The following is a 15,907-nucleotide window of genomic DNA, read 5'->3' on the forward strand; positions in this document are numbered from 1 at the left end:
AATAAGTTGAAAACAGAGAGATTCTTAAAAATTTGATTAATGGGAATCACAGGACAGCCTGACTCATGGATGAGCTGTGGTTCTGTCTAAAAATATAAATCATTGCAGCTCTACTCTCAAAATAGAACTTCTTCTGAATAAGTGATAACCTGCTGTCTTTTCCATTAAGAATTATACAGAAGAGCCATGGCAGGAACTAGAGAAAGCTCCCTGAGTAACTTTTCCATCACACAGACTGACTGGAGGAAGAATCATTGTATTTTGTGTGTACCTGAGCAGTTCTTTCTCCTTCTCCAGCGTGTTGAGCATGTTGACCGAGGTGGACTGCTGCAGGCAGTAGGTCTGGAAGGCGGGCAGCATGTTGACGAACTCCAGAAAGATCTCTCCTATGTACACTGTCAGTAGATCTTCATCACCCTGAGGTCAAATCACAAGAGAGAAAATGGTCAAGACAAAGTTCAGCTCATTTACATTGTGCACTGGGAAACAATTTGACAATCTGTCAAGTCATTGTTGTCCATTGTTGTCTATATTTTATGAATCTTCAAAGCAGTCACTGTTTGCCTCGATGACAGCTTTAACACTTGGCATTATCTTAACCAGCTTCATAAGGCAGTCACCTGGAATGGTTTTTAGTTAACAGGTGTGCTTTGCCAAATGTGAACTGGTGAAATTTCTTGCCCTCTTAATGCATTTGAGATCATTAGTTGTGTTGTGCCAACATAGTGTTGGTACACAGTAAAGAACCCAATCGACTACTGTAGTAATCGATGTTATGGAACAACAACAGTCCATTTCTTTAGAACACAAAGGTAAGAATGTATTTTCTTTGTCGAACCACTATTTGTTTTTCAACAGGACAATAACCCCAAAAACACCTTCAGGTTATGTAAGGGCTATTGCTTTACTGTGGCTGTGATAACATGCAGAGAGAGGGCTATGCACATAGCATAGAACTCACAGAACTGGAGTTACATCCAGTAACTACTATTTATTTTCCTTGCTATAATGCCAACTCCAGTGACATGAACATGTGGATGGTAACCTTATGAGCAGTGCACAACAATTTCTTTGTTACTGACTGCAAGAGCCAGCACAACTTCATCTACTCCCCCATCTGAGGAAGTGATATCCCACCGGATTAACCTGGAAATGGAATGATGGAATGGATGGAAATGTCCCCATAACAACAACTGGAAAACTCTGAAGCCATATGTGTGAGCCAATCATTTCAGACTGCTTTGATGGCAAATACAGAGCAGGATTCACATAAAAGTGAATCTCAAGGATGGATCAATACCAACTTCAGACTTAGAACCTGTAAGTTTCACCATTTTTATGTTACTGTTTATTTTGCTGATTAGCCTTTTGAATTTGGCGATAACACATTCCACATCTAATGTGGCTCATAGCATCTATTGTAGCCCCACATATTTGAGCAGTGTGTGTGAATGTTAAGCTTCATTTGAAGCCAGTTAAATAACCAGAGTATTAGGCTGGATGTGGGAAACTGTTTTTTCATGTTGCTTTTCGTTATCCCCACACTTCATACTGCAACACAAGCTCGTCTGGTTTTGTTGGCACACGAAAGCCCCCTCTGCTGCATGCTGTGCCGGTATGCTGATGCTGCTGTTTTTTAAATCCTTTTTTCTTTCTTATGATATGGTCCCTTACATTGCCAATAGAGCGAGAAGAAGTAGATTCATGTTTTGAGCGGGGTATCCCTTTTGCTCTTGTAATATCATGATAGAATACCATCACAGTGAAAAACAAAAACAAACAAATAAAGAAAATACTATGATACAAATTTCAGGTCATATCGCCCACCCTAACCTGAACCCAACTGCGATCACTTGGCATGAGTTGTGCCACAGACTGAAGGAAAAGCAGCCAACAAATGCTAAGCATACGTGGGAACCCTTTCAAGACTGTTGGAAAGCATTCCAGGTGATTACGTTATGAAGCTGGTTGCCAGCAGTGTGCAAAGCTGTCATCAAATCAAAAGGTGGCTGAGGAATCTAAAATATAAAACATTTTGGGGCTAATGAAATGCTTTATGGACAGCAAATGATTGCTGCAGTTACAGTATGCAGTGGCTTTCACATGAACAGTGAAGCAGAAGGCATGACGAAGCAAAAGAATGACCAACATGACAACGGAGTGCTGTGTTTCTGTGAGAAGAGTGTCATGTGAGAGCAGCAGACTTATTCTAGAAATTAGTGTCAGGATCTTGATGGAAATGGCCAAATGATACTGGAATGAAAAAGAATGATTGGATGATAAAATCTCACCATGAGGTCCATTTATTAGCTGATCAGGAGCTTTCAGGTGTATCAAACAATCATTATCAGATGGACTTTGCCCAGTTGTCAAATGTTTACTGAGCAGCATTTGACCAAACATTCTCACCACAAGCTGCTCGGGAACTGTTCTTGCTTTGCCAATGACTGTCAAAAATAGGTCCAAAATAAACTTTTAATGTCATGAAAAATAATTCTTGACTCTTGAGAAAATGTAAAACAACCTAATTTTTATTGGGAATAGTTGAAACTGTTCTTACGTTTGAGCCACATATCAAGAATGTTACAAAATCTGCCTTAATTATTTATGTAAAATACTTAGAATTACTCCCGTTTTATCTATTACAGAAGCTCAAATATGCTTTCTTAACACCCAGACTACTGTAATGATTATTGCAATGCACTCTCTGAGCTTTCCATGACAAGATCTAGTGGTCATTATTGATCCAAAATGCAGCAGAATATTTACCAGATCTAAGAAGTTAAATTATATTTTACCAGTTCCAATGCTGTTGCAAGTGAGGGCTTTAAGTCCCCTCTTTCTGACACACAAACATATTGGCTCTGTCCTACATACTTGTGAGTAAACTCCTTGGTTTAGGTAGTATTCTAATAACCATAGATTTTATTCAATGTTTTTTTTTTTCTCCAAATTGGACTCAATACAAACTAAAATATTTTGTTATGGTGGAAATCCTTATTCCTTATCCTTATGTAAGCCCTGATAGTTTGTTTGTGTGTGTTTGTGTGTGTGTGTGTGTGTGTGTGTGTGTGTGTGTGTGTGTGTGTGTGTGTATGAGACAGTGAGAGACAGTGAGAGACAGTGGGTCACCTGGTCAAAAGCCTGGTCGATACTGTCCTGCAGGTGTTCGGTGAAGCGGTCGTTCACGTCTATCAGCTCCTGAACGTTACCAAACACCACAGTTAGCTGCTCAGCTGTCAGCAGCCCAGCGCTCTGCATGGGGCAGTAAAACTCCTCCTTAATGATCCGCAGATCCTCCCCGTAGCTTGACTCTGTGTTCAGAAACTCCAGGATGGCTTCCTTGCGCTCGGTGCGCAGCTTCGAGCAACGTTCACACATGCGCTCTCCTCTGTCTCTGGAGGCCCCGTCCCTCAGTCCACAGTCTGGACAGGGTCTCTGAGCCTCCCAGGCTCTGAGAGAGGCAGATGGTCTCTTCCAGGTGCGAGACAGACCCGGACCAATGCCGCTGTCCACCCGTTCAACCTCAGCTCCCCGGCCTCTGCGGTGACGGTGAGGCTCGCTGTCCTCCTCCTCCCGCTCATCACTGAGGCCCACTACTCCACTGTCAGCACTCAGGCTGCTGATGGTGCTCCAGCGATGCTGCCCAGACCGAGTCACACCAAGACCTGCCTGGCGCTCCTCACCAGGGGGCTCAGAACGACCACGAATTGCTGCTGGAGCTGGGGAGAGGGAGATGGAGGTGGATGGAGTCATTAGTGCTCACAATGTTTATGGATTTACTCTTTGTTATTCACACTGCATGGAGCCACACACACACACACACACACACACTCACACACACACACAGAATTAATAGCAGCTTCCCTAATGAACGCCCATTTAATCTGGACTAGTCATTACTGGTCATGTCAAAATGAAAAAACTATTATAGATATCATCTTTCTCCAATAATTAGATCCCTAACCCTCCAGTCAAGGACTTAGCCTTTGTCCACATGCATGTCAATACTATTGTGTGTGCCTGTGTGTGTGTGTGCTCAAACAGAGACACGTTTATGTTTACTAAGCTGCTAAGACAGGGTTTCAAATGTCTCATTCAGACACCTGCATCATTATACAAGTGCAATGCTACTCATGTATTAATATGAAACCATCTCATCTTTTTGATATTGAGGAAAAAGTAGTTTTTAAAGTCAGTATTCATTTTATTGGCTGGAAAGAGCAACAAGGTCATCATTAGCATATGCCATATTGAATGACTGAATTGAATCTGTGGCCAGCGTCCAGTGTCAAAAAGCTTCTGTTGACAGGAAAGCACATGGTATTAGCAGGGAAACTCTATATTTGTGTGTGTGTGTGTGTGTGTGTGTGTGTGTTTGGTGGGGGAGGCGAGGACTGGGTACAAAGGCCAAAATTGTCAGAGACGAACATGACACTAAGTAGCGTAAGAGAAGTTAAAAGAAAACAAACGCAGCTCTTAATAGCCTTTATCATCTTAGTCTTTATGAAATGGGATGGATAGTAAAATGCCAGGCTTAGTTGGAGGTTCATTCACAATTCAGGGTTATTCACCTTCCCTGATGAGGTGAGGCAGATGTAATGAGCACATGGAGTTCTGTAATTGCATTAATTCTAATTACATTTATGAAGAGAAGAGGCTGGATGTGGTTCTCCACAGGAAGGAAGCATCAAGTGATAACAGCTGAGGGTCAAACGCTGGGGTCAAAGCCTGTTTCTGGACACACTGGTTTTATGATTGCTCTGACGAGGTCCATAGCAGGGGGAGTGTGTGTGTAAGTGTTCATGTGTTGAGATGTTTTGTCTGAGCATAAATCATACTGCCCAGGACTCTGTGGATGAGTGGGTTGTTCTAAAAACCAAACCAAATCAAAAGCGGAAATGCCTAAAGCGACAGTAAGATGATTTTTTACGTTAACTAAAGATTTGAATTATTACTTCTGCCAAGAAAGTTATGTTTTTGGACCTTTGTGTTTGTTTTTCTGTTCGGTTCTGTAGCAGCATATCTTAAAAGTTACTTTCAGGGCCACTCCACCAATTTTCTACATCAAAAATGTGCAGAAACTAGATCACTGGAGTACCCTTTAAAACAGATGTTAATAAAGTCTGGGGGAAAGTTAGGCTCAAGGATCAAGGAATAAACGTTGGCTTCAGTCTAGGCCAAACATCACTTCTCCTGAACATCAGTCTTCACCAGACATGGAACAACAGAGAAGTCCATGTTTTAGCTATGCCAAACTCTTTAGCTGTAAGTGCTTTCCACATTTTTTCTGGGTGCCTACTTGACATAAACTTCAAAATTTGTGTCGTCTTCATTTGCAAACAAATTTAGACACATGGACAAACCAACGTTCAGCAATGTTCTGCAAAACTTAATGGTATTTCACACTAACCCTGTGGTGCTTCAGGTACATTGACTGACTAACTTAAAATTTTGTAAAAGTCATTCTTCTTCCTGGAAGGGATTAAAGTATTTTAAACCATCAGCAAATCAGCATCAGTGTCTAGGAGTTTTATTGCAGATTCAAATCCAGATGTGGATTAAAAATTTGAAACATTCTCTTTCTAAGTTACAAATTTAAGGGATTGTGGGGCCTTGAATTGTTTAGTTAAGTTTATTTGCACACATACATCAAAAAATACAGTAAGAATTTTAACAAAAGTTTCGACATTAGTGCCCCTTGGATAATTTGCTTACTGAATGATGTCTGGTTTTATAGAAATGCAATGGATTACAGGCAGGCAACAGGTCAGACACCGTGACACTATTGTCACATGTGTCAAGTACTCACCGCTGTCTCTGTCTCGGTCTCTGTCGCGGTCTCGGCGATGGCTGTGGAGTCGGGCGGCGGCAGCGATCTTCATCTCCAGCTGTTTGCGCTTTGAGGCGTCGGCTGGCATGGGGTCGCTGTAGTGGGGCCGGAGACGGCACTCACGCTGCGCCCTCACTGTCTCAGCCAGCTCATAGGCTGCATCCGAGCTGGAGCGCCTGCAGCCCAGACCGGTGTGCTGCTGGTTGGAAGGACACGTGTGTCAATCAAACGGTCATGTTGCTATGGCAACAGATGAAAAAGGGCACAACTCTCCGAGGGGATAAGGTGAGAATGATGATAAGAGAGAAATCACAGCTTGTGTATCTATGTGTGCGTCTCTGTGAGGAGCTTTCACGCACAATGTCACCATGTTCACTGTCATGACATCATTACATAAGAAGTCTTGGTTATCGCTCTGATCCCCCCTCGTAGAACTGACAAGAATCCAAATTTCATACTGAGTTGCAGCACTAATCATGTGCCAAGTCTTGTAACAGACTCTAAACACAAGAAGGCCACACATCCAAAAATCTGCACTGATCACATCTTGAAACCACCCAGCCTTGAAGATAAGAAACGTCCCCCAAGTGACAAGTCAAAGCATCTCCTGGCTATTTTCTAAGGTAACGCAAGGAATTCCCCGACACAATGCAGCATTCTGGACGGATAAACAGTCCTAACGTGGCTTTAAGAATCATTTTAGGGTCTATCAAGCCCCTGAGAGTTGACCTAAGGTGGAAAGTTCAAAGGTCATCGCTCTGACACACAGCTCCTCACCCCAGAGACATCACCTACATCCAATGCATTTGACGATATTGGCTTTACATCAAAGATTACCTTCGCACATGTTCTGACAGTTCTCTGACAACGACCAGCGACACATGACTGAACCGCGCAGAAAGGTTTTCATTGCTCTACACCAGAAAACAACATGATATACAGCTTGCAGCCATCAGGTAACATGAAGAAGAATAATTCATGATCTGCTGAATTATCGAATTGCAGCCCTTACTGTGGGAATGCAGAGGCAGGCTCCATTGTGGAATCAAAGCCAAATTTAAGAAAGGCAAGAAGCAAATGCACCTCGACATCTGTTTTCTAAACCACCTACAGCCTTGTAGCATGCAAGCAAGATGTGACTCCATGTCAGTCCGACTCCTCTGTTCTGCAGATGCACAGAGAGGAGCACAATGCTTACTGCAGCTGAGGCTGGTGTCAAGCTGCAGCCAGCCAGCGGAGAGGAGCCATGCAGAGAGCAGGAAAGAAGCGCTGAGTTACCAGCAGCCAGCTGCTGGACAGGGGCTTGATCCTCGTTTTACTGCATCGTCAGACGTCGAGCTGTTGCTAGAAGACAGACCGCTGCATGTCTTGTCTCAACAAATACCTCTGCATCAGTATGTGTGAGTGATGTGCATGTGCGTGTGTGTGTGTGTGTGTGTGTGTGTGTCGCAGTCCCCTTGCTTGTCCCTGTCATCCTTGAATACCAATAGATCTATGTGTTTCTGTACACTATGACAGAACAATGAAAAGCGACAAGCGAAGACATGCACGGACGACACATTTAAGACATAAAATAAAGAGGCAAGAAAATGGAAAAGAATCCTTACGCATTCTCCTGCTTCCTCTCTTCCTCCTCCTCCTCCTCCTCCTGCAGGCGTCTCGTCGCCAGCCTCGGTTCTGCAGGCCGTTGCCGACGTTGCCATGGCAACGGCGGAGGGCTGACTGTCGGTCGAGGGGGCGGTGATGTCACAGCCGCCTTCCCGATCACCTGACAGCCTGACGGGGGCCTCGGCGGAGATCTCTGCACTGCAGCTGGTGGAGAGAAGAGGAGACAGCGGTACAGAGGGAGAGAGAGATGGATGGAGAGAGGGGGGAGTGAAAGGGAGGGACGAGGGGGAGAAGGCAAGGAGAGGGAGAGTGAAAGAATGGGAGGAAGCGAGGGAGGAGAGGCGAAAAGGGAGGGAGGATGGAAGCAGGATGTGGGAGAGGACGGAAATGAAGAAAGAGGGACAGTCAAAGGAGGGAGAAAGAGAATGCAGGGAGCAGGAAAGAGAGGAGGGTTGAAATTGTAATTCTGGCAGAGCTCTCTTCTCCTTACAGCATCCCTGTCATTCACTCCACCTCATTCTTCCAGCTACAGCTCACATGCCACTCTGCTTCCTGCTGTGTCTATCCCCACCACACACCCTCCTCCTCCTCCTCCTCCTCCTCCATTGTCATCCCTCTACTCCCCAAAACACCCAAATCAATGCCTCTCCTCCCTTCCTAAGCCCCCCTTACTCTCAACTCCTCCTCAGGAGCACAGCAATTAGATACATCAGTGGACATTAACACCTGAACCCTTGGACCACAGGGACACTGCCTGCACACAAACACACACACAGAGGCAACACTCTTTCCGCTCATTCCTTTGTCTGGTAACTGGGGATCCAGTCTTAGAGCACACAGCCAACATGTGATCTGAGACAAGCCACAAGAGCACACAGGCTGTGACAAACACACTACTACTACACTGGAATAGCACTACACTGACATGCACACATCCATGAACACAAACCACAAAAGCATGCCTGCAGGGACTCATGCATGCATTTGTAAGAGAACATAACAAACACACAGCAGAAACTAGATGTCTAAGCTAGCAGTGCGCCCTGGGAGTAAGACGCTGATCATCAACTGCAACGTGCCTGGCTTGCATCTGGCCAGGGACCTTCAGTGCAAGTAATTCCCAATGTCTCTCTCCCCTATCATTTCATGTCTTATCTCTCTACTGTTCAACTATGTCACAAAAAAAAACAAAAAATGCAGAAGTCTAAGCATGTTTGTGGTAGACCAGTCTAACCATTTTACTTAAAGCTGCACTGATTCATTTTTGGCCACTTAGGGGCAGACGAACACCACAACACACATGATAATGCCTTGTAAAGTTGTTATGGCGAAGAAACAGGTTAAAAAAAATACATGAATGCTATTTCCTGTGTTTATATACTTACTGTATATGAATATAGCAAATAACATATCACAATTAAAGCCCTGAGTCATGACTGCAGGCATTGTCCTCAGGCTCTATACCTAATCTCCACCAATCAGAGGGGAGCATGCATACAAAGCCCCATTAAATGTACTAAATGTCTTTGTATTGTTTTCAATTGAGTATATTTGAAGTTATCACATTCTGTTTTATTTGTGATTTACATAAGGTCCCAACTCTTCTGGAATTAGGGTTTCAGCCTGAAAGGCAAATCTTGTGGCCAAAAAGTGCAATTAACTCACTACTGCTTGTCAAGCTTAATTACTGCGAATGCACAGTGATACCTGAAAGTAACCTGGATGAACATATCGACATTTGTACCAATATCTCTCTTCTCTCCCCTGGATTTTGGCAGCTTGACAGTCTGCAGAATGTTTAGAGAGATATTAGAGAATTAAATTGAAATCTTAAAAATGAGGGGGACAAAAATATGAATTTGAAAAGTGAGGGGGACCCCCACATCCCCAATGGAAATGATGCCCTTGGGTCTCTACCAATGGGTAGGTAGTGTACAGTTTATCAGAGAAAACAGCTGCCTGTCGTCTCTGAAACCACTGAGGCTCGACAAAACAGTAAATGTGCCTTCAAACCAAAACAGTGAACTAAGAGAGGCTAAGAAAGCTATTATTTTTTCTAAATACATAATTCCCTGTGGGTTGCTCACTGCAAGCCAGCCATTTCACATTACACCTAGTCATATTGATTAGTCGAGCTTTAAAATAATACACATATCTTTACATTTTGCACCACAGTATATTGATTTTGTTTTTCAAACATTAGTGAGCTTCACAGACCAGCAGGCATGACTGCAAAATATAATATCACAGCAAGAAAATAAAACCCCTTGTACCGGCAGTTTTAGAGATTATTATATTTTTGCTCAAATTAAAGGTGTTTGTGGTTCTTTATCGGCTCAGCAGGTTTAATAGGCCCAAAGGTCAGAACCAATAATAGAATCTTGCAGTGTCTTGCTCTCTGAATGAAAGAAAAGCTGTACAATTGACTTCTCCAACTTCTCTTGTTTCCAAAGTGGTGTATGTAACAAGGGAGGGGGTTGGGTATTCCCGAGAGGAGGTGGGGTTTGTCTTGATCATGGCAAGACTTCGACGGTTTACGTCCAACAGCAGCTATACCGTACATGCATTTGAGATTCAGTGATATTGGCCCCTGAGCTTGAATATAATACCACATGTGAGCTCCTCTTTTCTCTCCTCTGTCTCATTTCTTGTCATTTCGTCAGTGCACTAACTACCTTTGCATCATCACTTAAACTGCGGCTGTTACTGTGACTACCATACACGTGTATGTTTGCAATTTCTTTGGCTTGTCCAATCTCTTAGTTCTTATTGTTTGTTTTAAATAGGGCTGTATTATCCATTCATTATTGACCAATCTGTCATTGACTTTTATTGATTAACTGATACAGTCTATGAAATGTAAGAAATGCTCATCATCAGAAACCAGAACCCAGGTGATGTCTTCAAATGGCTTGTTTTGTCCGACAAACAGTCTGAAACCCAAAGATCTTCTATTACTTCTGATACAAAACTCAAAATCACATTTGGGAAGCAGGAGCCAGAGAATGTTTGCACATGCACTTGCTAAATGACTTTACAATTAACAGATTACTGTCAACCCACCAATTAATTAATGAATTGTATTTAAACTCTGCTGTTCCTCTGCAGTTCACTTTGGCCTGTTATGTATCCTCAAATATCCCTGTGGCGACTTAACATGCAGACTCATTATTCTAATGGTTCTTACATAACTCTGTCTTTTCTGAGCTCCCTCCCTTCAAACCAGTTCATCTGCTGAGCTCTTTCTGGACATGTCATCAAAAAATTTTCTTTACATCCCTCTGATGCTCTGTGGCATTCACACACACTTCAGCACGCGCGCATTTTTCATAGTAAACACAAAAAAAAAAACCCTGGCAGCCTACATTGTTTAGTACTGCACATGTAATCAACAAAGCCAATACAGCAGATAAAAGGTGTCCAGATACCTAAATTAAACAGGTGCCAGTGTGGTGAAAAGGCAGATATAATTACTTCAGTTTTGAGGACGCAGCTCTGAAGCGTCCAATCGGTTTTCCCTTGGACAAACTGTCATTAAAAGCCTTTCCTTCACAGTATTCGCTGTCACACAGAGGATGATGCATGGGCAGTAATAACCTACAGCTTAATTCATCAGGAAACTGCTGTACGTGATAGATCACCACTCAACACTGTACAATGTCACACTGAAATTAGCCCCGCTGTCAGTTCCAGTGATGCATATATAACTCAAGTGAATTCAATATATTTATAAGTGTGTGCATCTAATAGAGACAAATAAATCTAAAATGTTAGATACAGCGGACTCATGCGTCCCTCGACACGCTGCACATAACTGGTGCACCTTTACTGCAGTATACAATTAATTCAGCGGTGCAGCTTTAGTGCTTCACTCCATTTCTATAAAACCCTCCCAGGTGTAATAATATGAATATTCCTACCATCATACAACTAGAGTTGTATTATGCTTTGTATGCAAGCTTGGTTGCATGATACACTTAAACAAAGAGACTTATTGGTGGAAGTCAAATACCTCAGGGTGCAGAGATCACACAGAATACTGTCATGTTTAATTAATAAATCTCCAAGAATTAAAATATTCACAGAGCCTCAAGTCACATTTAAATCACAGGGGGAGTGCATAGTGTGTTGCATTATGGCTTCTTTTTGAACATAAAAGATTAATCCACTTGGGATAAACAATGTTGACTGTGAGCTGCTGGAGCTGTCCATGGAGCCCAGGAGAGAAGGCGATAATTAATCAATAATTTGGTAATCAATAAATTGTAGTTCAAACGTTGCATCAATCAAGGAAAATACAAAACACACTCTAGTTTCAAGCTTCTTAAATGTGAGAATTTGTGTTGCTATTCTCTGTTTTCTATCATTGTAAACTGAAACTATTTGGTACAGACATTCATGTCTGCCTCAGTATGAACTGCCTCAACTTTGGTGAGCAAAACCAGTGACATTCCCATGAGTCTCCATCGTACTTAGTGCTGATTAGCAAATGTTAGCAAATGCTAAGCTAAGATAGTAAACATGGTATACCATATACCTGCTTAGCATCAGTATGCTCGCATTGTGATTGTGAGCATGTAGCTCAAAACCCCATTGAGGCTAATTACAGCCTCACAGAACTGTTAGCATGGCTGTAGACTCTATGAATGATTTGAAGACTTCACACAGGGCATTTTCACCATTTGATAGGTTATATAGATTCATTGTAAAAAGAACCTTTGGATGCAACACAAGACGGCAGCTCCACACTTTCAAATATTGAACGTACACTGCATATACACAAACACACACAGCACTTGTTTTTCTGCTGCCTTTATGCAGTAGAGCTTCAGACATCCATCATCCCTTCTAGCAGAGCAGACAAAGGAGCAACAGTCAGTGGAGAGTCCTGACAGGCAGGGAAAGATATTGTCTATATCTCCCATCTATCACAGCCTGCAGTCTGCAGGGGGGTGGAGTTTATATCCTTCAATGGGCCTTATCAAGCAGCTCCTCTGTGTTCAGGCTCTAATATTTACATTGCATGGAGGCCTGGACCCAAGTGGCACCACAGTGCTGTAAAACACACCCTCCTCTTGTTTGTCCTTGATCAGAATGAACCACAGTGGAGTGAAGCCTGCATTTATTTAGCCAACAGCTGACACTGAGAGAGAGAGGATAGACAGGGAAACAGTAAGTCTGTAGGGATGGTGCCAGTCATCCAGTCTGTCATGCTTCATGCCAGCCTCTCGCCTACAGTCTTGTCTGCATTGCCAACCCTGTTAGCTCCGACAGCTGTTATCACAATAACTGAGATAAATCGATAACACAACAACACACACAGGCTTAAACAGATGGACTCACACACACCGCTCTGGCTCTGCAAAGCACACATAGAAGTGTGCTCGCACACACTTCACCGACGAGCACACACACCTCTGCTGCTGCAAGCTGCTACAGGGCTCTGATGATGTGTACTACATGATCTAATTTCACCATCAAAAAGATTAACTGGATTTAAAAACAATGTGCTTATTGATAAAATACTCATTGTAAGCACAGTGCAGCACAAACAGAAAACAGAAATAAATCATAGCTACATGAAGCTGGTTTGTATTGATAGGTGGAATCAAACACGAAGGACTTTCATATCTCCACTTCCTAGCTGTGATTTTTGCATAAGTAATATAAGCAAGTGCTCAACCACAAGGAAAAGTCCTGCATTCAAAGATTTTTGCTTAAAAGTTAGAGCCTGCATGAAGCTATAGCTACATCGTATTGGTGTATATGTCAGTCGACAACTAACAAGAAGTGTTTTAATGCTGTAATGTTTTTATGCTGTAGTATACTGTTCGAAAATATATTGTATTTTATATGCTTGTTACCATTTCTGTGTGGAGTATGAGCATAAAGAAGCAAATACAAGAATGGGAAAAAACACTCACACACATCACAGTACATCTTAGTACTGAACCTGGGCTTTTCCGCTGAGAGGCAGTACACTGATATGATGTAAATAATAACATAATATAATATAATATAAAATAATAATATGCTTTTACTTTTCATACTCAAAGTACAAAATGTGTTCAGCAAAATGTACATGCATAAAAGGTTGAATGCAGGACTGATGATGATGATGCTGGAGTATTTCAATACTGTCATATTTTCAATTCTGACAACAGCAAACACATACACCCCACTCCTCCCTCTCCTCCTCCTCCCTCAGACCAACCTCTTCTTGATGAGGTCCAGTGCGGAGCCGATGAGGCCATCCTTCATCTTATAGATCTTGGCTCCGTAGCTGGACAGGTCCGTGCCCTCCAGAAGGAGTGCTGGGCAGCAGCTGGAGGGCCGTTCCCAGTTCTCCCTGTTGGGCGGGAAGGGAACCGACCCAGCAGGTTCCAGACTGCTCCTCCTTCGCCTGTTGCTCCCATCATCTGCGCATGCAGCAGAGGCCTTTCCCTGGGTGCAGCTGGCCAGGGGCTGCAAGGGTGAACGTGGAGACGGGCCTGTCCGGATGGGAGAGAATGTGCTGGTAATGCAGGTGGTGGATGAGGTGGGAGCTGCAGTGCTGTTAGTGCTCACAGTGTAAGAGGGAGGTCTCTCTGAGGAAGTGACCCTCTCCATGGCTTCACCGCTTTTGCCTGTCCTCTCACCTTTGCTCATTTCTCCCTCCACCTCCTCCGAGTTCTCATGCTGCTCCCCGTTTCCTCCACTACAGTTTGACTGAGGGACAGTCTGATCAGAGGGAGGTATATTACTGTCTGCTGTTCCTGCTTCCTGGGGCAAGTCGGCCTCAGGTTTTCCAGATACCACAGAACCGGCTGTGGACTCTTTGCTCTGTTCTCCCTCCTTCTGTCTCATCCTCTTAAACTCCTCGAACGTGGGGATGTGGAGGCGTCCCACAGGAGGTCTGCAGCGCTCGAACACCGAATCTGATCCACTCCTGTTACCTGCAATGTTGTCTGTTGTGTAGGATGTCTTAACCACTCTTGGGCTGGATGGGGAGCTGTGGAGAGCCAGGTTGGGACTGCTGTTCTGGCGCCGAAGCTGTAAGCGCCTTAAGACCTCCTGCTTGATCTCCTCTGGGCTGGTAATGCGCATTGTGCATATCGGCCTGGACCCAGCACCTGTTGAGGTAAGGTGATGGGCACCCTCCCGTTCAAAGGGGGCAGCACTTGGGGTAACCTGAGGCCGCAATGGGAGGGACTTCAGAGGCTCAACTGATGACCTTGCACTCTGGAGGCGGAGTTTCTCTCTCAGGCCCTTTCTTGCATCCCATTCATCAACGCCACCTGGAAACAACAACTGAGGGAAGAGTGGTAGGTCTTTTCTGGGCAGCCCATGTCGAGGATAAAATGCCAGGCTCTCTGGGTTGGATACCAATCCATGGGCCCCCATCACAGATCCATCTGGAGACCCGCCACACCAGTGGCTAGTTGAGGTGTAGCGTAAAATAAACTCACTGTCCACGCTCCTGTAGGGGGCAGCACTGAATGTACAGAGGCCAGAATCTGCCACAGTGTTCCAGTTGAGGTTCTCCATACTCCTGTAAGGCCTGCTGCTGTTGCTTCCTGTGTGGATGCAGGAGCCCGGGGCCAGGCCCTCACCTGGTCCCACCCCCAAAGGGCCCTGCCTGCTGGAGCAGTACCTCAGCCCCAGGTTAGTGAGCAGGGTGCTGCTGTTACACCTGGCCATGAGTGGGAAGGGAGGCCCATGGAGGCCCGGGTAGTGAGGAACACTGGGTCTGTGTCGGGGGAAGGAGGACAAGGGATCGGGGGACAGGGGGAGGTTGGCGATGCAGGGCTCCATGTCTATGACGAGGTCGAGGTGAGAGGCACAGCCAGCGGGAGAGCCAACGGAGGCTGCGACGGAGGAGGTGGAAGGGTAGTCACATGGTGGTGGAGGCTTTAAGTCTGGCATGGCTGTGGGCTGAGTGAGTGGACCCCAGACACACAGTCAGCAGGTGCGATGATCTGCAGCCTGGAGAGACAAAGACAGAACATATGCTGATGAGATCAGAGATATAAAGGATGCACGCAGACACAACAACCTGTCTTCCACACTGTGTTTGTGGTCTTCTCGCTGTGTTAGGTTCAGTATCTAAAGAGAAAACTGTGTAAGTTGTCACTGTGTCTGCACCAACATCACTAATAAAATAACAATTTTGCAAATTTTATCCAGTTAACTACAAATCATTTTACAGCACAGCTAACCGTTTTGGAGTCTTTTTCAACTTGTACAGGCAGCCATTGTTTTACATTATTTTCTGTATAATAAGCAAATGAATAGCAAGCTGTTAGAGACTGCGTGGGCTGAGCTGTGAAAGTCACATCGGTGAATATCAATTCACATGCATTAAGCAGTCAATGATACATTTTTGTGGCATGTTAAGTAGTTAGTGTGAAAATTATTGATGACTTGATGTCCATAGTGATGGATTACACAAGGCCAAAAGCCTCTATAACGCTGAAAAACACTTTA

The 15,907-nt window shown here is 44.1% G+C and overlaps 1 protein-coding gene across 3 annotated transcripts in view; it reads right to left on the reverse strand.

The window, feature by feature from the left end:
• The window catches only part of arhgef49 (Rho guanine nucleotide exchange factor 49), a 56,925-nt gene that overhangs the window by 2,681 nt on the left and 38,337 nt on the right, over positions 1-15,907 (reverse strand). For 2 of the 3 annotated variants that reach the window (XM_076746791.1, XM_076746792.1), the window contains exons 3-7: positions 13,656-15,406; positions 7,441-7,645; positions 5,813-6,032; positions 3,133-3,722; positions 272-417 (exon numbers count right to left, since the gene is read on the reverse strand). In XM_076746791.1, the coding sequence (XP_076602906.1) occupies positions 272-417; positions 3,133-3,722; positions 5,813-6,032; positions 7,441-7,645; positions 13,656-15,346 (2,852 nt within the window). In that variant the 5' untranslated portion in view covers positions 15,347-15,406. The remainder of the gene's footprint in view (positions 1-271; positions 418-3,132; positions 3,723-5,812; positions 6,033-7,440; positions 7,646-13,655; positions 15,407-15,907) is intronic. The other variant, XM_076746793.1, reaches the window with a different exon arrangement.

This window comes from Chaetodon auriga, chromosome 13 (genome assembly GCF_051107435.1).
Source record: "Chaetodon auriga isolate fChaAug3 chromosome 13, fChaAug3.hap1, whole genome shotgun sequence".
NCBI classification, from domain to species: domain Eukaryota; kingdom Metazoa; phylum Chordata; class Actinopteri; order Chaetodontiformes; family Chaetodontidae; genus Chaetodon; species Chaetodon auriga.